Source organism: Lynx rufus, unplaced genomic scaffold (genome assembly GCF_022079265.1).
Source record: "Lynx rufus isolate CCGP_SWC_20201006 ecotype Redwood Valley unplaced genomic scaffold, mLynRuf1.p SCAF_5, whole genome shotgun sequence".
In the NCBI taxonomy this organism is placed as follows: domain Eukaryota; kingdom Metazoa; phylum Chordata; class Mammalia; order Carnivora; family Felidae; genus Lynx; species Lynx rufus.
In genome coordinates, this window is record NW_025814867.1 from 54,165,351 (window position 1) to 54,191,366 (window position 26,016).

Here is a 26,016-nt window from a genome sequence, read left to right on the forward strand (position 1 = left end):
CAAGTTATCCTACACAAGCAATAGCACCACCTGCTGATTAATAAAAGCAACAACATCGGTTAATTTAAAAATCTGGCCAAAGGTACCTTATATATTCAGATCTTTTCCCTTGAATTCTGCCCCATTTAATGTAATATAATGCAATTCATTAATATACTCTGTATTATTTATTTATAACAACTAATTTAATTTGAAAGTTTCTACTTTACATGTTTGAATCATGCATTTCTTCAAAATCAAAGGTAAAAAATAAAATTTATTATGAAATCTAGGGAAAAATTATGCTACTACGGCTTTTAATTTTTATTCCATAAATAATTTACTTATAACATAATTTATTTTACTAACCCTCAATAATGTATATTTAATTTGTGTCTGATATTCCCTGACCACCTCACCCATCTTCTTTACCCAGCCTTATTTTTTTATGGCATGCATTACCACTTAACATATTAAATATTCATTTTATTTGTTTGTATATAGTCTTTCAACTGCTGGTATGACATTCTCAAAAGCAGGGAATTTATTTTGTTTACTACTGTTTCTTTAACACCTAGGACAAGTGGCTGGCATATAACAGACTCTCAATATATATTCATGAAGGAATTAATGAACATGAAAATAAACGAACAAATGAATACACAATGCATTTTTAAACTTCCTTGAAAGGGTCAAAAGTTTCAGAGATCTTAATAGATTCTGTCAAATTATACTTCAGAAAAGTTGTACTCCCTTTATTGCTCCCTTTATTGCTTTTTGAGGCCCATGCTCCCATTTTCTGATGAGTGAAAAATGTTACTACACTGTGAATTTATTTGTATGACACTCATTATTGAAGAGACTGATCATATTTTTGGGTTCACAATATAATTCTTTTATAACTCATTTTTTTTTCAGTTCAAGATTTTCTATTTGATTACTTTTTGTAATTTCTGCTTATTGATATTTTCTATTTGTTCAAACCTTGCTCTGGTTTCTTTTAGTTCTTTATGGTTTTCTTTAGCAATTTAAGCACATTTAAAGTTTTTGTTTAGGGGCGCCTGGGTGGCTCAGTCAGTTGAGTGTGTGACTTTGGCTCAGGTCATGATCTCACGGTTTGGGATTTTAAGCCCCCCCCCCCCCCCCCCCCCCGTCAGGCTCTGTGCTGATAGCTCAGAGCCTGGAGCCTGCTTCAAATTCTTTGTCTGTCTGTCTGTCTCTCTCTCTGCTCCTCCCCCACTTGTGCGCACGTGCACGCTTTCTCTCTCTCTCAAAAATAAATAAACGTTAAACAATTAAAAAAAAAAAGTTTTTGTCTAATCCAGTGCTGGGCTTCCTCAGGGATGGTTTCTATTTTTTTTTTTCCTTGTTAATGGGCCATACTTTCCTGCCTCTTTTGCATGCCTTGTGATTTTTTTTTGTTGTTGAAAAATGAATGTTTTGAATATTATAATGTGGTAACTCTGGAAATTAGACTCTCCTCCCGCCCTAGGATTTGCTGTTGCTGCTTTTTAAGGGTTACATTAATTTGCTTATTTAGTGACTTCTCAAACTATTTTTAAAAATTTTATTTATTAAAAAAAAATTTTTTTTAATGTTATTCATTTTTTTTGAGAGAGAGAGAGAGCTAGTGGGGGAGGGACAGAGAGAGAGGGAGACACAGAATGCTGCTTTGGAAAAAGCAGGCTACAGGCTCTGAACTGTCAACACAGAGACCAAAGTGGGACTTAAACTCACACACCACGAGATCATGACCTGAGGTGAAGTCAGACGCCCAACTGACTGAGCCACCCAGGCACCACTTTTTTTTTTAAGTGATTTTTCAAACTATTTTTGCAAGACTGTATTTCGTTCATGTATGGTCACCTAAGTCTCCATTCCATTATCTAAGTAGTCAGTTAGTGATCTGACAAAGCCAAAAAGAAAGAAAAAATATTCTCCTACTCTTTGCCAATTGACTGTGAGCTGGGGTACTCCTTCAATACTTAGCCAGACCACCCATAATTTTCCTTTGCCTTCACCACCTGCTTGTGCAGAGCCCAAAGGTCTGCCAATAATACAAGCCTAGCATCCTCTCAAGTTTTTTCTGAGTGTGTATCTGGCCCTGGGCATGTGTTTTGTATTACAGAATCCCCAGTATTTGTAAGAGCCCTATAAAACCCTTACTTTTCCATTTACCTTCCTCCTCAGGCTCCTCTTTTCCAAGCTTTTTGGTCTATCTGCTACTTGCACCATTCACCATCCCTTGCCCCCAGAAGCCATGGATAGCATGCTTTCAACAGATGCCACCTGGGAAGCCACTGCAGCTCAGAGATATTTCCAAGGGAGGCAAAACAAAGACACTCCTCTGTGCTGGCCCCTCAGGGAACCACCAGACAGGTCAAAAAGCATAACCACAGTTTTTTGAAAACATAGCCCATATTGTTCCCCCTGGCACTAACAAGCCACACCTGAATGCAGGCTGTCATCCCCATAGCCACTGCCAAGCTGGGAACAGGGGATGGTAGGCAGGTAAACCAAAAATGCCACAATGGTTTCTTAACAAATTTAGCAGCCTCTTCCTTCATTAAACATTCCCCTTAGTTGTGGGAAGTTTTGAATTAGATTCCAGAGCTCTGAAAAAGTTGATTCTGACATTTTTGCCAGTTAATTGTTGTTTGAGTGGAGGGAACAATTCTTGGAGTTCCTTAGTCCACCATTTCTGCAACATCGCTCCTCCTTTGCTAATTTTTATTGAAGAACTTTTTAAAGGCCTGTACTGCATCTGTACAATTGATATATTGTCATTAAGAAAGGTTCACACTTGGGGTTCCTGGGTGGCTCAGTTGGTTAAACGTCCAGCTTCGGCTCAGGTCATGATCTCACAGTTCATGAGTTCAAGTCCTGTGTCGGGTTCTGTGCTGACAGCTCAGAGCCTGGAGCCTGCTTTGGATTCTGTGTCTCCCTCTCTCTCTGACCCAACCCCATTCATGCTCTGTCTCTCTCTGTCTCAAAAATAAATAAACATTTTTAAAAAATAAATTAAAAAAAAATTCTTTATCCAGCAAGGCTGTCATTCAAAATGGAAAGAGAGATTAAAAGTTTCCCAGACAAACAAAAGCTAAAGGAGTTCGTGACCACTAAGCCAGCCCTACAAGATATTTTAAGGGGGACTCTGAGTAGAGAAAAGAGAAAACAAAACAAAAAAGACTAAAGCAACAAAGACTAGAAAGGACCAGAGAATGTCACCAGAAATAGCAACTCTACAGGCAATACAATGGCACTAAATTCATATCTTTCAGTACTTACTCTAAATGTCAATGGACTAAATGCTCCAATCAAAAGGAACAGGGTAATCAGAATGGATAAGAAAACAAGACCCATCCATATGCTGTTTACAAGAGACTCGTTTGAGACCTAAAGACACCTACAGATTCAAAATTAGGGGATAGGAAACCATCTACCATGCTAATGGTCATCAAATGAAAGCTGGAGTAGCCATACTTATATCAGAAAAACTAGATTAAAAAAAATTTTTTTTAATGTTTACTTATTTTTGAGAGACAGAGCACAAGCAGGGGAGGGTCAGAGAGAGAGGGAGACACAGAATCTGAAGCAGGCTCCAGGCTCTGAGCTGTCAGCACAGAGCCCAACACGGGGTTTGAACTTGTAAACCTGCAAGAATATGACCTGAGCTGAAGTAGGACTCTTAACCTACCAAGCCACACAGGTGCCCCCAGACAAACTAGATTTTAAAATAAAGACTGTAACAATAGACGAAGAAGAACATTATATCATAATTAAGGGGTCTATCCACCACAATCTAACAATTGTAAATATTTATGTCACCAACGTGAAAGCACCCAAATATATAAATCAATTAATCACAAACATAAAGAAACTCATTGATAATAGTAGGGGACTTCAACACCCCACTTACAGCAATGGACAGATCATGTAAGCAGAAAATCAACAAGGAAACAATGGCTCTGAATGACATATTAGACCAAATGGACTTAACAGATTTATTCAGAACATTTCATCCTAAAGCAGAATACACATTCTTCTTGAAAGCACGTGGAACATTCTCCAGAAAAGATCACATACTGGGTCGAAAAGCAGCTCTGAACAAGTACAAAAAGATCAAGATCACACCTTGCATATTTTCAGACCACAATGCTATGAAACTCGAAATCAGCCACAAGAAAAAATTTGGAAAGGTAACAAATACTTGAAGATTAAAGAACATTCTACTAAAGAATGACTGTGTTAACCAAGAAGTTAAAGAGGAAATTAAAACGTACATGGAAGGCAATGAAAATGAAAACACAACAGCCCAAAACCTCTGGGATGCAGCAAAGGTGGCCATAAGAGCAATCCAGGCCTTCCTAAAGAAGGAAGAAAGGTCTTAAGTACACAACCTAATTTTACACCTAAAAGAGCTAGAAAAAGATCAGTAGAGCCCAAAACCAGCAAAAGAAGGGAAATAATAAAGTTCAGAGCAGAAATCAATGATATTGAAATAATAATAATAAAAAAGTAGAACTGATCAATGAAAGCAGGAGCTGATTCTTTGAAAGAATTAACAAAATTGATAAACCCCTAGCCAGTTTGATCAAAAAGAAAAAGGAAAGGACCCAAATTAATAAAATCTAGAATGAAAGAGGAGAGATCACAACCAACACTGCAGAAATAAAAACAATAATAAGAGAATATTTTAGGCATTTATATGCCAACAAATTGGGCAATCTGGAAGAAATGGACAAATTCTTAGAAACACAGAAACTACCAAAACTGAAACAGGAAGAAATAGAAAATTTGAACAGAACCATAACCAGTAAAGAAATTGAATCAGTAATCAAAAATCTCCCAAAAAACAAGAGTCCAGGGCTGGATGGCTTTCCAGAGGACTTCTACCAAACATTTAAAGAAGAGTTAACACCTATTCTTTTGAAGTTGTTCCAAAAAATAGAAATGGAAGGAAAACTTCCAAACTCATTCTATAAGGGCAGCATTACCTTGTTCAAAGACCCCACAAAACCATACAAAGACCCCACAAAACAGAACTACAGACCAATTACCCTGATGAACATGGATGCAAAAAATTCTGAACAAGATACTAGCCAACTGGATCAAACAATACATTAAAATAATTATTCACCACAATCAAGTAGGATTTATTCTTGGAATGCAGGGCTGGTTCAATATCTGCCAAACAAACAATGTGACACATTACATTCATCAAACAAAGTATAAGAACCACATGATCCTCTCAATAGACGCAGAGAAAGCATTTGACAAAACACAGCATCCTTTCTTGATAAAAACCCTCAAGAAAGTAGGGATAGAAGGAGCATACCTCAAGATCATAAAGGCCATATACTAAAGATGCATTGCTAATATCATCCTCAATGGGAAAAAACTGAGAGCTTTCCCCCTAAGGTCAGGAACATGACAAAGATGTCCACTCTCACCATTGTTATTCAACATAGTGTTGGAAGTCCTAGCCTCAACAATGAGACAACACAAAGAAATGAGAGGCATCCAAATCAACAAGGAGGAAGTCAAACTTTCACTCTTTGCAAATGACATGATACTCTATGTGGAAAACCCAAAGACTCTACCAAAAAGCTGCTAGAACTGATACATGAATTCAGCAAAGTTGCAGGATATAAAATGAATGTACAGAAATTGGTTGCATATCTATACACCAATAATGAAGCAGCAGAAAGAGATATCAAGGAATCAATCCCATTTACAATTGCACCAAAACCCCATACCTAGGAATAAACCTAACCAAAGAGGTGAAAAATCTATACACTAAAAACTATAGAAAGCTTATGAAAGAAATTGAAGAAGACACAAAGAAATGGAAACAGATTCCATGCTCAAGGATTGGAAGAACAAATATTGTTAAAATGTCAATACTACCCAAAGCAATCTACATATTCAAAGCAATCCCTATCAAAGAAACACGAGCATTCTTCACAGAGCTAGAACAAATAATCCTAAAATTTGTAGGGAACCAGAAAAGACCCTGAATAGCCAAAGCAATCTTGAAAAAGAAAATCAAAGCAGGAGGCATTACAATTCCAGAGTTTAAGTTGCATTACAAAGCTGTAATCATCAAGACAGTTTGGTACTGGCACAAAAACAGACACTCAGATCAATGCAACAGAATTGAGAACCCAGAAATGGACCCACAAATGCATGGCCAGCTAATCTTTGACTAAGCAGGAAATAATATCCAATGGAAAAAAGACAGTCTCTTCAGCAAATGGTGCTGGGAAAACTGGACAGCGACATGCAGAAGAATGAACCTGGACCACTTTCTTACACCATTCACAAAAATAAACTCAAAATGGATGAAAGACCTAAAGGTAAGACAGGAAGCCATCAAAGTCTATAGGAGAAAACAGGCAACCGTCTCTTTGATCTCAGCCACCACCACTTACTTGACATGTTTCTGGAAGCAAGGGAAACAAAAGCAAAAACAAACTATTGGGACCTCATCAAGATAAAAAGCTTCTGCACAGCAAAGGAAACAATTAGCAAAACTAAAAGGCAACAGATGGAATGCGAGAAGATATTTGCAAATGACAGAAAGGGTTAGTATCCAAAATCTATAAAGAACTTATCAAACTCAATACCCAAAAGACAAATAATCCAGTGAAGAAATGGGCAAAAGACATGAATAGACACTTTTCCAAAGAAGATATCCAGATGGCTAACAGACACATGAAAAAATGCTTAATATCACTCATCATCAGGGAAATACAATCAAAACCACAATGAGCTACCATCCCACACATGTCAGAATGGCTAAAATTTACAACTCAGGTAATGACAGATGTCGGTAAGGATGCAGAGAAAGAGGAACCCTTTTGCACTGCTGGTGGGAATGCAAACTGGTGCAGCCACTCTGGAAAACAGTATGGAGGTTCCTCAAAAAATTAAAAATAGAACTACCCTAAGACCCAGCAATTGCACTACTAGGTATTTATCCAAGGGATACAGGTGTGCTGTTTCGAAGGGGCACATGCACCCCAATGCTTATAGCAGCACTATCAACAATAGCCAAAGTGTGGAAAGAGCCCAAATGTCCAATGACGGATCAATGAATAAAGAAGATATGGTATATATATATATATATGTATACACACACACACACACACTCACACACACATAATGGAGTATTATTCGGCAATCAAAAAGAAAAATCTTGCCATTTGCAACTATGTGGATGGAACTAGAGGGTATTATGCTAAGTGAAATTAGTCAGAGAAAGACAAAAATCATATGACTTCACTCATATGAGGACTTTAAGATACAAAACAGATGAACATAAGAGAAGGGAAGCAAAAATAATATAAAAACAGGGAGGGAGACAAAACATTAGAGACTCTTAAACATGGAGAACAGAGGGTTGCTGGAGGGATTGTGGGATGGGGGATTGGCTAAATGGGTAAGGGGCATTAAGGAATCTACTCTTAAAATCATTGTTGCACTATATGCTAACTAACTTGAATGTAAACTAAAAATAAATAAATTAAATTTAAAAATAAATAAGTGAAACTATGACTTACATGTGAAAAAAACAGAAATGTTGAACATGTAGGTGAATATAAGACTATCTTTATTCTCTTAATTTCTTTAAAATGACTATGACTTTTAAAGCGAAAATTGTAACATGCTGTGTAATGTGATACTTATGACAACTATAGCATAAAGAAGTAGCTAAATGGAGCCATATGGATACAAGATTCTTATATTTTACACAAAATGGTATAATATCAACTCCAAGTAGTGTATGAGGCAAAATAAGCACCAAGAAATGCCCATTCTCTCTAGGTAAGGGACCAGGCAGAAGGAGGCGTTGCAGAATGGAATCCTTTTGACATAACTACCCTACTTGGGCACACACCATGAAAGAGGCCATGGCACTCTCCTACAGTGTGTGCATAAGAGACATTGGGATGGAACCCTATGGAACATTCCCACTCTGCACACAAAGAACAGAGGTGACATCCCTCCTCCTCCCCACATGGTGCTGCCAAGGCTATGAGGTGGATCTTGGTTAGACCATTCCAGCCCTGCAATACTGAAGCAGCAGCCCTCCCCAATGAGCACTGTGAAGACTGACAAGTAGGGTCCTGTCTCCTATCCCCAGTTTGTACTAATGATAGCGAAGAGGCAGCTCCTCTCAACAAGTTAGGGTAGGATTATGGAGAGGAGGGAGCAAGAGAAAGGTATTAAGTCTGTGTCTGAAGGCTTTGCAACATCATCAAGCAGCCCATCCATACATGCAACCCACTAGAATCAACACAGTAACACTACGACAACTGTACTGCAGTGCGGAAGCAAATACCACTTAGGTTTCAAATTTGCCTCTGGGTTAAAAACAGGGCAGACCAGAATAGCACTACAATGGCTTTAAAAATGAAACTGATATTTGAACCACAGTCCACAAAAGTGAGCCAGGACATGAATTCTGAATCGATATAGGTAACTGCCTGATTAAATAGAAGATGTAAATAGAAACCAGAGTTTCATATCAGCTTAGTCAGTGTCTTTTAAAAATAAAAATTCTAATTTTATGGTGAAATTTAATGGGAATATTAAATTTATTGTATAACAACTGAGTTAGAGCAGTATACCTATTCACAAAAATAGAACAACTTCTGCTTTTTCAGCGTAGGGAATATAGTCAATGGTACTGTAATAGCATTGTACGGGGACAGTAGCTACACTTGTAGTAAGCACAACAGTATATACACAAAGAGTGGCCAAAGCACTATGTTGTATGCTTGAAACTAATGTAACGTGTGTCAACTATACTTCAATTTAAAATATCTGCTTTTTCAAATATTCCTGTCATCAATCTGGTTACATACTTGTATTGCAAGAAATATATTCAAACCAAAATCTAATCTGTCATTAACAGTCTCCAAGCAGTTGAGCTTTTTCCTCTCCACTAGAAATATTTCTTGAAAAACATTAAAAGACAATGTTTACAAAAACCACATTTTCTCTAGACCTAATATTTCACAGATAACCTGAAAGTTAATATCACCTTTATTCTTTGAAGCTTTTTTTTTTAATGTTTTTATTTATTTTTGAGAGAAAGCATGGAAGCGAGGGAGGGGCAGAGAGAGAGGGGATACAGGATCTGAAGTGGGCTCTGTGCTGACAGCAGAGAGCCTGATGCGGGGCTCATGCCCACAAACTGTGAGCTCATGGCCTAAAGCCAAAATCAGATGCTGAAATGACTAAGCCACCTAGGCACACCTGAAGCTTTTTTTTTTAATGTTTGTTTGTTTATTTATTTTGAGAGAGAGAGAGAGAGAGAGAGCAAGTGACAGAGGGGCAGGGAGAGAGGGAGAGAGAGAATCCCAAGCAGGGTCCATGCTCAGCATGGAGCCTGACAAGCATGACAGGGTGATCGATCCCATGAACCTGAGATCATGCCCTGAGCCAAAATCAAGAGTCAGATGCTTACCTGACTGAGCCACCCAGGTATCCCTCTTTAAAGTTTATTTTGTAAAATTACTAATTTTTGTTAAGGAATCCTAGGTAAGAATTTTTAATAAAATGTTAGGAAACACTGCATTCAACTAAAAATTTGTGAAGAGCTCTCAAAATAGAAATCTGATAAATTTGTAGCAAATGTGAGGGTACAGATCTTTCCTGAGGACCAGATTCTTATATCTAATATTGAAATTCTTCCACAAAGCCAGGCTCTGGATAAATGATTACTACTATTTAAACTTTAAGTTGCAGATTATGAGAGAAACAAAAAAGAAATAAGGAGGTAAGAGTGACATTTCCAGGTTGAAGAGAACACGTACTTCTTTTTTTTATGTTTATTTATTTATTTTGAGAGACAGGGAGAGTGCAGGCACAAGCAGGCGAGGGGAAGAGACAGAGGAGAGAGAGAATCCCAAGCAGGCTGCACACTGTCAGTGTGGAGCCAATGCGGGGTTCAAACCCACCAGTTGTGAGGTCATGACCCGAGCCAAAATCAAAAGCGAGGTGCTTAACCCGCTGAGCCACCCAGGTGCCCCTGTAGTTATTTCTTTTTCTTTTTTTTTCAAAAGTGTGTTTATTTTGAGAGAGAGACAGACATTGGCCACAGAATATGCCCCTGGGTGAATGATTACTACTATTAATTACACAACTTTAAGTTACGAATTATGAGAAAAACAAAATTATTATAGCCCCAAAATAATTTTCCTTTTTTTTAAGTTTTATTTATTTATTTTGAGAGAGAGAGAGAGAGAGAGAGAGAGAGCGCGCGAGCATGAGCAGGGGAGGGGCAGAGAAAGGGAGAAAGAGAACCCATGACAGCATGGAGCCTGATGTGGGGCTCAAACTCCCGAACTGTGAGATCATGACCTAAGCCAAAATCAAGAGTTGGAGGCTTAATCGACTGAGTCACCCACGTACCCCTATCCTCAAAATAATTTTAAGTGAGACACATGCTAAGGAAGAATCAGAAGGATAAACTGCATGAGATTTTTTATCTTTTTAATTAGACTACTCTTTTTGGTATCACCTTCATTACCATTTACTATTTCATCTCTAAAGCATTTTTTGTATACTGGAGCAAGCTTTACCACTTTTAGAACTCAGAAGAAATAATCAAATATCTCACATGTTTTATTTAAGTGTTCCTTCAAGTGTTGTCTGAGGAACACCTAACAAAGGTAGCCAGGGAACTTCTTAAAAATACAAATCCCTGGACCCCATTCTACTGAGATTTTGATTCATCACATTATAAGTGGGGGCCCAAGAAGCTGCATTTTAGCAATGCCCAGGTGATACTTATGAATGTTAAAATCTAAGTAACTTGTTTTATTATTGTAATGATTGCACAGGGATCTTAATAAAATTATGTCACACAAACCCAGTGCAAATTATACCACACCATAAGAAGGTGTTATCCTCAGGCCAGCACCCAGACAATAAGGTACTCAAATCGAAACTCCAGTAATTATTCTTGACTCTTCCCACTATCCCTTTAATGTTTTTTTTTAATGTTTCTTTATTTTTGAGAGAGAGAGACAGAGAGACAGAGCACGAGCTGGGGAGGGGCAGAGAGAGAGAGAGGGAGATACAGAATCCAAAGCAGGCTCCAGGCTCTGAGCTGTCAGCACAAAACCCAACGTGGGGCTTGAACTCATGAACCACAAGATCATGACCTAAACCAAAGTCAGATGCTTAACCGACTGAGCCACCCTGGTGCTCCAGACTCTTCCCACTTTTTATAGGAAGAGTTCATCTCCTGAACCTGTCCACTTCTTCCCATCTCCACTGCTATTCCCTATCATTCAGGACAACATCACTTTCTTGTACTACTGCAAAAGCCTTTAATTAACCATCTTGCCTACAGTCTACTGTCCCTCTAATCCATCCTCCCTGCTGACCTCAGAGTACACTTCCCTAAAGATGCCAAATCTGATAATGTCATTACTTAAAGTGAAACAGTGGCCCAGTACTGCATGAGGATAAAATGCAAACTGCTTCTAATTTTTCTAACAGACTATAATTCCTTGCTTTTGCATGTTCTCTTCCCTCTCCTGTACCACTGCTCCTTTGATACCAAAGCAATATTTCCAGTATTTGAATATTATCATGTTACTACCCACCAGCCATGGCTCTCTACTGACTGACACACACCATTTTTTCCAATTTCATTGTTTTAGCTGTTCAAAGGAAATCTTATTTTGATGTTCAACTAGTAAAACTGATTAATGTAGAGCTCTTCTGATTTTGGCTGGAGAAGAAGACTAGGAGCTCAACCCCCTCACCTCTTTTCTACCCTACAGCAACTCCTAAGAGTGCTCCACAGAAAATAATTTGATTTTTAAAAGCCAGACTCTTTTACGTGGCAAACACAGATCGGGTCCAAGAGTATCTTATCTCCTGGTACTATTCCAAGCAAAATCTTATTGACATTGCACAAAAGGCACCATACTGGGATATACGAAAGGTTCTTTCTACCTGCAACTCTCTTCCCCCAACTTATCTCCTTGAAGGACTACTAATTCTTCAAGTCTCAGCTCTCCAATCAATATCCACAGGCAAAATTAAGTTCTGCCACACCTTCATAGTGCTTGCACAAAATAAACCTCTTGTATAGCATTTATCACACTGTAGTATGAGTCTTATACCGATTCTCTATTAAACTGTCACAACTTGAGTGAAAATCTTTACATCTCCCTATCCCCAGTTTCTAAAATACTCTCCAATGAGCAGTATACAATGAGCAGTATAAAAGTAACATCTATTGAATAAAAGAACATATTTAAAATGCTATTCAAATCCTTAAAATATTATTACAATATATTCAGTCTATTCAGTCAAATAAGGTAAAAAAAAATCCTTTTAGAAAGTTTAATTTTCCAGAATAGTTAATATTCTAATAATAGGTTTGGTATTTAATGAATTAAGTCATTAATTATTCAAATCAATTCAACACCCACATTTTAAAATTTTTAAATATTTTCATCAAAATAGCAATTTAAAATAATCATGTTTAAATCAACTTATTGGTGAATTATGGGGTATCTACTGTGTTATACAGATAACAAAGACCCATTGAGCTGTGGGATCTTATAAACTGTCTAAGGAGTCAACAATAATATACATAAAATTAAAATGGAAAATATAAAAAGATAATACATTGTGAAAATGAGTATATATTCTATAGACTTAGAATCATTGCTGAAAAATCAGATAAAAATGAGATTATCTGATACAACATCTTGATGTTATAGCTAAAATAAGAGACCTTAGGTAAGAGGAAGTTAGAAAAATGAATACCTATGGAAGGTATCAGGAAAGGAAGTCAAACAAGAGATGGGCCTTAAAGAATGGGTAGGAGGTACCTGGGTGGCTCAGTCAGTTAAGTGTCCAACTTCAGCTCAGGTCATGATCTCGTGGTTCGTGAGTTTGAGCCCCACGTTGGGCTCTGTGCTGACAGCTCAGAGTCTCGAGCCTGCTTCAGATTCTATGTCTCCCTCTCTCTCTGCCCCTGCCCCACTTGCTCTCTCTCTCTCTCTCTCAAAAATAAATAAACATTTGGGGCGCCTGGGTGGCTCAGTCGGTTAAGTGTCGGAGCTCACGTCATGATCTCGCAGTCCGTGAGTTCGAGCCCTGTGTCGGGCTCTGTGCTGACCGCTCAGAGCCTGGAGCCTGTTTCGGATTCTGTGTCTCCCTCTCTCTCTGACCCTCCCCATTCATGCTCTGTCTCTCTCTGTCTCAAAAATAAATAAACGTTAAAAAAATTTTTAAAAATAAATAAACATTTAAAAATTTTTTTAAAAAAATGGGTAGAATTCAGTAAATATAAGACAGAGGTGAGAGCATTCCACGAAAGGAAAGATAAGTAAGGATGTTAATGATGGGCAGAGGAGATTCATGAGACTGATTCGAGCACAGATACAAGTTAGGGAGCTGTGGGGAAAAAAGACTAAATGGATTTTATGGCACCAGGGTTCAGACAGTTTATAAAGCCAGGCAGAAGACTTCATATTTTATGTGACACAAGACAAATTACCAGAAAACTTAATAGATCATTTATAAAGCTTTAATAATTGTAAGTTAACTGTCTTATTTTGCATTCAAGGAAAATAAGCCACAGAACAATTATGTGATTTCCTCTTATTTAGGAATAGTACAGAATAACCCTACTCCAAACTCGGATGCTTCTGGAACACTTTGATGAAATAACTCATTATTCAACTACAGTGGGTAAATGCTCTTGAGCTTCACTGTTTGCCTAATTTCTAAACAGAATTTGGATGAAGAGCACTCTCTTGTGAGGAACAAGTCCCCCATGTATTCAAACATGAATTCTTGACAAAAACCCAATTTCTCTGGTTTTAAGATGATCATTTTTAAAATTTACTATCAATTCCATACCAAACATATGCCAAAATTTCTATATGAAACATATTGACAGTTTAAAAAAAAAAGTTTAAAATTGAACTCTCCCTTTTGATTGAGTAGAAATCTTTACTTCTCCATCTTTCATAACCATGCTTAAAGTATTTCCAGAAAGAAAAATAGTAAAGAATATACCCATTCTTCAAACTGTATGGTCCCATAAATCTGGAATTGACTGAACCAGTATATTCAGAAGACAAATCAGAAAGATGCAGTCAAATGCATTCACTGCAAATATTTTTTAAAGATTGAGAACCAGGTGTGTTATGCATTACCACATTTATGACAGCACATCTGTGATTGTTCACCATTATAACTTACCCCAGTTTTATCACACAAGCGTAAAGTATGAAACGATCCAACAGCAAATAATTCTCCATCTGGAGCCCAGGCAACTGAGGTAATAGGATGCTCATGAGGATGTGAATTGTACAGAGGACGGCCATAACTATCCCATACCTAAAACAGCAAATTAAAAAATCTTTTATAACAGTCACCACATTATTACAGACAAGTTTGTCCTACAGTAAGGTATCAATTAAAGACTCATAAATCATTACTTTATAATAATAGTAATGAAATGTCTTTACTACCACACAAGGGGGAAAAGCTATATTCTTTAAAACCTATATATCGCAAAAAATACTTTATGATAACATAATAATTTTCCAATTTCACCACATCTTTGATTAATCATATAAACTACACACCTTGAGTCCTTTTAAATTTAACAATAAATTTTTGAGATGTTGTTTTTTTGCTTAAATTTTTTTTCTCAGTAAGTGCTCTATCAACTTTCCCTACAAGTATTTATTTCAATTAAATTTCCTCTAATTCCAGTTACATTAAATCTTATTCTTTATTATAAATGATTTTGGTCTGAAGCTAAATAAACAATGTTTAATAAGCCAGTAAAAATTATTTTTAAAACTTCAACTGAGTTGATTTAAATATTCAGCAAAACTAGAAGTTGCATTTATGTTGCTACTCATTAAATCAAATTCTATGGGTCAATGAGAGAGGTCAATGAGAAAGTCAACACTTTAAAATATCACTTAAAATTATAAAATATCAATTTGTTGAATTATTATAGTTACAAGATGTAGCTAAAGTGAAGGACTAAAAGCATATTCTTATATGCTGAATACTTTTCACCTAAATTCAATTCTTTCATCCAGGTGATAGATTCAAATGTTACATACCTTATATTTACAATCCTCACCAGCAGATAAAATTAGATCATTGACAGAGTTCCAATCTACTTTTAAAATAATGCCATCATGAGCTTTCCACTATGAGAAAAAAGTAAGATATTAATTATAACTTCAAGAGCACAGAAAAGTTGTTTGCTTTTTTTTAAATAAAGGACATTTTGCCTAATGATTCTCTCATCCTGTCCTTGGAGATTTCTATCTTTCTTTCATAGCTGTTATGTATAATCTCATTTTCTTGTTTGATTTCTAATTTAAAGTAATGAAAACACTTAGCACTATGACATCCACTATATAGCTTACATCCTTATAAATCTCTTCAGTTGCCTAGACTCCAGATGGAAAATCTCTTGCTGTTGAACTATTTCAAGTTTGACATGTATGTGATAACAGTGTTATGAATCCAAATCTTGCTTTCTTTTATACAGTTTATCCAATCAAAGATAATGCCTTTATTCTTATTTACTAATTTTCTTTTTTTTAACTTTTATTACATGATCATCTTCTTTAGTACTCTGTTCATTCTCCTCTGCATATTTTCCTAAGCTTCATTCTCTTTACCTGAATGTCTCTAGTCACTGAACTCTATAAGAAACTGCTACTGCATTTACCATATAACAAAAGGATGTTTTCCACAGATACTTACATATTCTATTATATATATATAGAGAGAGAGAGAAAGAGAATGCCTACATATATACATATATATATATGTGTATGTCACCCAGAAATTGGCAATCTAGAAAGTAAGCATGGATGCCTTCTTGCTTCTTAAATACAATCCATGTGTCCATTTAGTTATTACCACACATAATTAAAAAGCTATCTTTTATCATGTTTAGGCAGAATAATACAACTTAAAAAGAATTAATTTTCCTTGAAGACCATAAGGTACATTTTAATGTCTGAGCCAATTAACTTCACATCAAAGAGTAACCAATGTTAAAGGCTCTATTGACCCTTCCCAACCTATTGTTCTTAATGTACACAGAGTAAAATTAAATTAGGGTCAAATAAGCTCTAAGAAGAAGCAATAATTCATAGCTTGTTTACTGAAGATATATAAAAAATATGCACTCTCAAAAACAAATGTATTGATAATATATTTTAAAAAGCAGTAATTCACACAATTTACTGCCAACTTAATACAATGTCCTCAAATAAACTACAAGGACAAAAACAACAAAACATAGACACTGATATGGGTATATACAGATACACACACACACACACAGATTCTCAAGAGTCTCATTTCAAAGCTGTAAAAATAAATTTTTGCATATTCAAAAGTTAGGAACAAAATAGGATTTAAACTTTTCTTCTATGATTTAGGATTATCAGTTTATATATTACATATACTTACATACTATACATAAGACATAGACAGTTTTCAATTATATCTCCATGAATTGCACAATCTGTGAAATTCCTTTGAACAGAAGCAAGCTCCTTGAAGGCAGGAACTGTTCTGTTTCACTTTGCATTATGTCACACACGGCATGGTGCTTGGTATATAGTATGTATGCACTACATTTTCACTGATTGAATAAATTTTTAAAAAGTCTCTTCACTATAAAACCAACTTCTGGGTCTCTAGAAGAGTCCCTAGAGCTTTAAAGGAAAATCAGGTATTTACTTTTGAACTGTATTCTACAAGCAAGAATTAATTAGGCGTTCCTTTTGTGGACAATACAAATTTTAATGTGTTTATGCCCAAGGAAAACTGCTACAGCTTTAGTTTACCAAAAAGAAAAAAAAGAAAATTTGCATTAAGTTACTAATTATACTTCAACTCTTCTTCCACTCTAGCTGAATTTTGACAATGGATACTTTTCTTTCCCTCCACTACATGCTGGCCCATAAGTTCTACTAGACCACTAAACTATAATTTAACTTCCTGAGTTTCATTTATATAAGCCTAATTACAGGTATCTCAATAAATTACATAACTACAAACTACAGATTCATCTTGCCTGTTTTACTGTACAATTTCAAAGTAGAGTTTTGGAGTCTGAGTGGTGTGGAAGGAGTTTGACTAAAGGCAGGCAGAACTAGTTCTCTTTTGCAGCTTCTTCTGTTTGCCCAAATTTTTTACCTTAGTTGCCTTAGAGCAAGGACCTGTATCTTCTATTTCTTGTTTGTCGCATAGTTCTTAGCAGAGTGTTCTGCATGCAGTAAAAATTTAAATGCATGTTGACTTTATAAAATATATATAACATAACCTACATAGAAGTTGTAGAAACTCAATACATTTGTAGAAACTCAATATGGAAACTCAATAACATTTCTATCCCCTTACTCCCCAAATCTATTACCTACTCAGCTATTAAATCTGATGCTGCTTCTTAAAGCACTTTTATACCCATTGTGGTTGGTCAGTCTCTAACACCAAATCCCTTACTCAAGACACAGTCATTTCTACATCTTTTTTTTCTGACCTCCTTGGCTCTAATTTATTGGGGGCTGACTAAAAGGTAGAGATGACATAATAACTCATAATAATAACTAAAGTAATGAGTACTCTATATTGAGTGCTTACTCTATGCACTCAATATGCTTATTGTATACACTGTCCTATGCACTTTGCAATTTAATTCATTTAATCTTCACAACAATCCTACTAAGTGGGTATTAGCATCACAACTAAGAGATGAGAAAGCTGAGAATCAAAGATATTTTATAACTTGCCTAAAGTTACATTTAGATAAATAAGTGAACATCCTAAAACCATGTGACAAACTCCAAAGCCTATATTTTTATTACCAACACGACACTGTGTCATTATCAAAATAAAATATGATTCTGCATTTTAACACTGAAATCAAACATCAAAATACTGAATATAGGCTTAAGGTTTCCCATTAATTTGTCCTACTCTGACTTGCCTTAACTGCCACCATTGTTTTGCTTCTATATAACTGGTAAAATTATATATACCTAATTTGTTCTAAACATTACATTTATGACCTCTCCACTCTAAAAATACCAAAGAATGCAAGGGTCTTAGAGAAAGCTTAAGTGTATTGAACAGATGATGTTGAAGAGGAGGAGGAGGATGCTAGTTATAATGATAAAAAAAACACAGTCTAAACTTTTAAAGTTTTATGATTTCACCCTGTTTTGTCTTAAATCTATACATGTGAGGCTGATTGTGCTAAATTTAAAGATGCCTGCATGCCAAATCATGAGACAATTTAGTAACTCTAAACACATTTATGATTTGCTAGAATAATGTAAATTGGATAAGGAGGAAGTGAACCTTGTTAGAAACATAACCAGATATCCCCTATTCTGTAATAAAGGCTAATAAAAACACACACTTAAAAGTCAGACATAAAAAGACCACCCAGAAGAAAGAGACTCCTAAGAAAGTGACCTCTTATTTAGCAGTCCAGCAGGTCCTGATAACAATTTGCAAATACCTGAGAAGTACCTGTAAAACTTTAGCATTTGGTTGAAGAGGTTTAATGATCAGCTGCTTGCCTGCTGTGTAAAGAACCTTTTCTGAATCAGGGCCCCACACTACTGAATATACTGGTGTTCCTGTGAAAAGGAAAAGAAAAAAAAACTGATAAATTTTCATTATTATGCCTTATAATAAAGGAGCTAGTTAAGAGGATCAAAAAAGCGCATATTTTCAGACCACAACGCTATGAAACTCGAAATCAACCACAAGAAAAAATTTGGAAAGGTACCAAATACTTGGAGACTGAAGAACATCCTACTAAAGAATGAATGGGCTAACCAAGAAGTTAAAGACAAAATTGAAAAGCATATGGAAGCCAATGAAAATGATAACACCACAATCCAAAACCTCTGGGACACAGCAAAGGCGGTCATAAGAGGAAAGTATATAGCAATCCAGGCCTTCCTAAAGAGGGAAGAAAGATCTCAGATACACAACCTAACCTTACGCCTTAAGGAGCTGGAAAAAGAACAGCAAATAAAACCCAAAACCAGCAGAAGACAGGAAATAATAAAGATTAGAGCAGAAATTAATGCTACTGAAACCAAAAAAACAGTAGAACAGATCAATGAAAACAGAAGCTGGTTCTTTGAAAGAATTAACAAAATTGATAAACCACTAGCCAGTTTGATCAAGAAGAAAAAGGAAAGGACCCAAATAAATAAAATCAGGAATGATAGAGGAGAGATCACAACCAACACAGCAGAAATAAAAACAATAATAAAAGAATACTATGACCAATTATATGCCAATAAAATGGGCAATCTGGAAGAAATGGACAACTTCCTAGAAACATATACACTACCAAAACTGAAACAGGAAGAAATAGAAAATTTGAACAGACCCATAACCAGTAAGGAAATCGAATTAGTAATAAAAAATCTGCCAAAAAACAAGAGTCCAGGGCCAGATAGCTTTCCAGGGGAATTCTATCATTTAAGGAACAGTTAACACCTACTTTCTTGAAGGTGTTCCAAAAAATAGAAATGGAAGGAAAACTTCCAAACTCTTCGTATGAAGCCAGCATTACCTTGATTCCAAAACCAGAGAGAGACCCCACTAAAAAGGAGAACTATAGACCTATTTCCCTGAAGAATATGGATGCAAAAATCCTCAACAAGATATTAGCCAACTGGATCCAACAATATATTAAAAAAATTCTTTACCACAACCAAGTGGGATTTATACCTGGGATGCAGGGCTGGTTCAATATCCGCAAAACAATTAACATGATTCATCACATCAGTAAAAGAAAGGACAAGAACCATATGTTCCTCTCAACAGATGCAGAGAAAGCATTTGACAAAATACAGCATCCTTTCTTAAAAAAAGCCCTCAAGAAAGTAGGGATAGAAGGATCATACCTTGAGATCATAAAAGCCATAAATGAACGACCCAACACTAATATCACCCTCAATGGGGAAAAACTGACAGCTTTCCCCCTAAGGTCAGGTCCACTCTCGCCACTGTTATTCAACATAGTATTGGAAGTCTTAGCCTCTGCAATCAGACAACACAAAGAAATAAAAGCCATCCAAATCGGCAAGGAGGAGGTCAAACTTTTACTCTTCGCAGATGACATGATACTCTGTATGGAAAACCCAAAAGATTCCACCAAAACACTGCTAGAACTGATTCATGAAGTCAGCAAAGTTGCAGGATATAAAATCAATGCACAGAAATTGGTTGCATTCCTATACACCAACAATGAAGCAATAGAAGGAGAAATCAAGGAATTGATACCATTTACAGTTGCACAAAAAACCATAAAATACCTAGGAATAAATCTAACCAAAGAGGTGAAAATACACACTGAAAACTATAGAAACTTTATGGAAGAAATTGAAGAAGACACAAAAAAAAAAAAATAGAAAAAGAGTCCACGCTCCTGGATAGGAAGAACAAATACTGTTAAAATGTCGATACTACCCAAAGCAATCTACATATTCCATGCAATCCCTATCAAAATAACACCAGCATTCTTCACAGAACTAGAACAAATAATCCTAAAATTTGTATGGAACCAGAAAAGACCCCCAATAGCCAAAGCAATCTTGAAAAAGAAAACCAAAGCAGGAGGCATACAAGCTGTAATCATCAAGACAGTATGGTACTGGCACAAGAAGAGACACTCAGATCAATGGAACAGAATAGAGAACCCAGAAATGGACCCACAAACGTATGGCCAACTAATCTTTGACAAAGCAGGAAAGAATATCCAATGGAATAAAGACAGTCTCTTCAGCAAATGGTCCTGGGAAAACTGGACAGCGGCATGCAGAAGAATGAACCTGGACCACTTTCTTACACCATACACAAAAATAAACTCAAAATGGATGAACGACCTCAATGTAAAGCAGGAAGCCATCAAAATCCTCGAGGAGAAAGCAGGCAAAAACCTCTTTGATCTTGGCCGCAGCAACTTCTTACTCAACACGTCTCCAGAGGGAAGAGAAACAAAAGCAAAAATGAACTACTGGGACCTCATCAAAATAAAAAGCTTCTGCACAGCAAAGGAAACAATCAGCAAAACTAAAAGGCAACTGACAGAATGGGAGAAGATATTTGCAAATGACATAACAGATAAAGGGTTAGTATCCAAAATCTATAAAGAATTTACCAAACTCAACACCCAAAAACCAAATAATCCAGTGAAGAAATGGGCAAAAGACATAAATAGACACTTCTCCAAAGAAGACATCCAGATTTCCAACCGACACATGAAAAAATGCTCAACATCACTTGTCATCAGGGAAATACAAATCAAAACCACAATGAGATACCACCTTACACCTGTCAGAACGGCTAACATTAACAACTTAGGCAACAACAGATGTTGGCAAGGATGTGGAGAAAGAGTATCTCTTTTGCATTGTTGGTAGCAATGCAAGCTGGTGCAGCCACTCTGGAAAACAGTATGGAGGTTCCTCAAAAAATTGAAAATAGACCTACCCTACGACCCAGCAATTGCACTACTAGGCATTTATCCACGGGATACAGGTGTGCTGTTTCAAAGGGACACATGCACCCCCATGTTTATAGCAGCACTATCAACAATAGCCAAAGTATGGAAAGAGCCCAAATGTCCATCGATGGATGAATGGATAAGGAAAATGTGGTATATATACACAATGGAGTGTTACTCAGCAATCAAAAAGAATGAAATCTTGCCATTTGCAACTACGTGGATGGAACTGGAGAGTGTTATACTAAGTGAAATTAGTCAGTCAGAGAAAGACAAAAATCATATGACTTCACTCATATGAGGACTTTAAGAGACAAAAGAGATGAACATAAGGGAAGGGAAACAAAAATAATATAAAAACAGGGAGGGGGACAAAGCAGAAAAGACTCATAAATATGGAGAACAAACTGAGGGTTGCTGGAGGGGTTGTGGGAGGGGGGAGGGCTAAATGGGTAAGGGGCATTAAGCAATCTACTCCTGAAATCATTGTTGCAGTATATGCTAATTTGTATATAAATTTTAAAAATAAAAAACAAAATTCTGACCCAGTTACCTATCCATTAGGAAAGTGAATGAAGGTTATACAATTAATCTATGAAATATTAATCCTATTATATTTCTAAAGCCAAGCTTTTAAAATATTGTCTGGAACTCCTAAGTCAGACTATTGTAGCAGTTGGCTTTCTGTGAATGAATAAATGAATCTTTCTGTAATTTACATTTTCACTAAAATGAAATCTGAATCTGAGGATTTATGGGCAATCAATAAGATTTAATTGTTTATTTAAATGCAAACCCAACTGATGCTAATCAACAGGGAGTAATCAGTAATTAACAGGGAGTAAATTTCAGTAAGATAAATGTTTGTGTTCAAGTGGCACCCTACTTCCTTTATGCCATTTTCTTCCTAATCAGAATATAATTCAGCTGTAAATCTCAGTGGTTTAAGGGATTTAGAAAATCTAGTTTAGACCTAATCCCCCCCCCAAAAAAAAACCACCATAAAGTATGCCTTCTATTTATTGAGTTTTATATTGGGTCTTAATATGCTATTCAATCTATGACATCTAGGATTGTTCTCTATCAGAGGAACCTACAGATGGCCAACCTCAGAAGGCACTTCTTCAGTACTTGGTAAGTATGTTCTCTTGTAATATTCTCTGGAAGTAGCCAGGAGCTGACCTGGCTGGGCTTCACAAGTAAATCTCCAAATGAACAGAATTCCTCTCTAATAAATTTCTCAGAAAATGTAAATCAAAATTTGAGATATTTCAAATGTGGTTCTTGATGATTACTGGAAGGGAATAGGGGCGGAAAGATTATTTGATACAATGAGAAATATAGGTACCTTCTTTATTCCCAGTATTATAGTTGTAATTATTGTTCAAAAAAAGTAACTTAATATGTTTTAATTAAAGATCATCATGAATATATTCAGTAAAATTACACTTTCCTGGGGTGTTTACTAAACTATGACAAACATCTATCCTCAAGGAAATAATTCAGTAAATACAACTCCCAGTGAGTTATACAGGATGTGACTCTAGCCCTTTAGTTGTGGTAAAAGGCAAAGTTGGGGTATAGGATGAGGAGCTATGGACATTTTTGTCCTCTTTAACACTGAATCTGTGGCCTCATTAAGTAAGCTGTGTCACCATTTCCTTGCTTATAAATCTTACAAATCTTCAGAATTCTTATCTTCCCTGTTGGAACTTAGTGATTATTCACTTCCTGTTTAAAAAATATTTTTTAAACAATAATACTGTTTAAAAAACAGATATAATAACGTATTGTATAAAACAAAATAAGCTTATAGAGGAAAAGTTAAGCAATTCCTTTGTAATACATGAGGCTTTTAATCACATTTGTTCAATCAGAAAACAAATATAGGGTTATGATAGGTAAGATTAATAGCCAAGTCTCATTAGTTAAATCTTCTTAACCACCAATATTCAAAATGGGTATAACATCAAGAACTAAGAAAAGTCTTCATTTTATTCAGCTCTTATATTTATAATAAAATGTTAAGTGTAAAACTAGTATATTCATGAAAGTTTTCTTTCCCGAAAGGAGACATACAATACAATTTCCAATTTGGGTAGTTCGGATAAAGATTATTACTGAAAGTAGATAAATTAGCTTCATAAAGAAAATTATGGTTTCTATTATGATGAAATCTATCCCACTTGCACTTCAAACAAATCTGTAATATTTAAAATGTTTTTTAAAAAATATCCTTATTAAAGCATTGACTTACTCCCAGAGCCACACTTCACTTCGCAAAGTCAGTATGAAAATAACAAATATAGCCTTCAGGTTGAATAAGTTTACTATAAAAAGTTTAGCAAAATATGTAATAAGATGTTATTAATTCAAACATTAACAGAAAAAATGGACAAAAAAACAAAAGTAGTTTCAGAAGAATTAAATAATGTCTTGCTTTTTATATTGGGAATTTTCATTTATGCTCCATTTCAGTTAAGACACTCAAAAAGATCTTGTTTTTCTGACTTTGTACACTAAGATCACATGACCCTTTTGACATTTTTTAAGAAACCACATGCACCTGGGGTTGTGTTAAATGTCAGACCCTTATCTCTCTGTAAAACAAATTATCTAAATTCTTTCAACCTGTTGAAGGCATTTTAAACCACAGAAGAGGAGACAAAAATGTATTTCGATTGTTTTAAGGAAGTGCATGGTCAAATATACCATGTTTTTCACACTCATACTAAAAAGTAGCCCCTAAAATGTTGTTTTTGTATGTTTTTAAGAATGCTTTGAAAAAAACTCTTCACTACTACACTGAAGAATTAGCTATCTTTGCCTTCAATGTAATATAGGTCTACATTGGGTATAAGTAAAGTACTCGGAGCAGAGTCTGATACTATATAAGCACTATCTGTTAGCTACTACTACTAGAAATTACTTTGTAACACAATAAACAACCAGCTGTTTATTGTGTTGTTCATGATAGTAAGAACTCAATGTTTTGGGGTTGCCAAATCATTAAGAATTAGAACACCAAGAATTATTCTTCTTTCATTCTACTTATAGGGACATATACTAACAATAAATCAAGTGGGATTTATTCCACACAATAGCAACTTTTGGGTTATATATGTCACTGGGTCGGTACAGAGAAAAAGTTTAAGTGAATGCATTTGCATCTTTAGTTTCTAGCCTCACCCACCTCTCCCTTGGGGATTGCAACTTCCCCTATAGCTTCATCTTTCACCTTTCCGTAACTGACTCTCACTTTAATATTTCAGCCTTTACCTCTGAGCTCTAACACAATATTTCCACTTGCCCTGAAGACTTCAAACTCTACATATTCAAAACTATCATACTTCCACACTAACCCCTCATTTATTCTTCTGTCTGAATTTTTTCCCTTTAACAAGATATCCATTCCTCTCAGCCACTAAGAACTATTCACTTTTTTCAACTACTATCATCGCTGCCTCTGTTCAAGCCTTATTGCACACTAGCACAGAACATCCCAATAACCTCCGTACTGGTCACCCCAATTTATTTTATTTTTTGGTTATTATTATTTTTAATTTTTCTGAATGTAGTTGACACAGTGTTACATTAGTTTCAGGTGTACAACACAGTGATTCAATTTCTCTATATGTTATGCTATGTTCACCACAAGCATAGCTGCCATTTGTCATCAAACAACGCTATTACAATATCGTTGACTATATTCCCTATATTGTGCCTTTTATTCCTGTGACTTATTCACTCCATAACGGGAAGCCTATTATCTCCCACTCCCCTCCCCCCATTTTTCCCATCCCCTCACCCCCTTCCCTCTAGCAACCAACTTAGCATAATACCCTTTAGGTCCACCCATGTTGTCTCAAATGACAAGACTTCACCTTTTTTATGGCTGTGTAATATTCCATTGTACATATATACCACATTTTCCTTATCCATTCATCTATCAATGGACGCTTAGGTTGCTTCTGTATCTTGGCTATTGTAAATGATGCTGCACAGGGGAGCATATATCTTTCTGAATTAGTGTTTTTGTTTTCCTTGGGTAAATACCCAGTAGTTGAACTACTGCATCACATGGTATTTCTATTTTTTAATTATTTTTAATTTTTTTAATGTTTTATTTATTTTTGAGAGAGAGAGAGAGAGAGAGAGTGTGTGTGTGTGTGTGTGTGTGTGTGTGTGTGTGTGTGTGTTTGAGTGGGGGAGGGGCAGAGATAGAGAGGGAGACACAGAATCCAAAGCAGGCTCCAGGCTCCGAGCTGTCAGCACAGAGCCTGATGCGGGGCTCGAACCCACGAACGGCAAGATCATGACCTCAGCTGAAGTTGAACACCCAAGCAACTGAGCCACCCAGGTGCCCTTATTATTATTTTTTATTCGAGAGAGAGAGAGCAAGAATGGAGGAGAGTGACAGAGCAAGGAGTTGGGGTGGGGTGGGGGGGAGAGAGAGAGAGAGAGAG

At 36.0% G+C, this 26,016-nt stretch overlaps 1 protein-coding gene across 1 annotated transcript in view; it reads right to left on the minus strand.

The window, feature by feature from the left end:
* The window catches only part of IFT80 (intraflagellar transport 80), a 117,140-nt gene that overhangs the window by 73,612 nt on the left and 17,512 nt on the right, over positions 1 to 26,016 (minus strand). Inside the window, exons 5-7 of the mRNA XM_047100413.1 lie at positions 18,553 to 18,662; positions 15,111 to 15,200; positions 14,230 to 14,367 (exon numbers count right to left, since the gene is read on the minus strand). Of these exons, the coding sequence (XP_046956369.1) occupies positions 14,230 to 14,367; positions 15,111 to 15,200; positions 18,553 to 18,662 (338 nt within the window). The remainder of the gene's footprint in view (positions 1 to 14,229; positions 14,368 to 15,110; positions 15,201 to 18,552; positions 18,663 to 26,016) is intronic.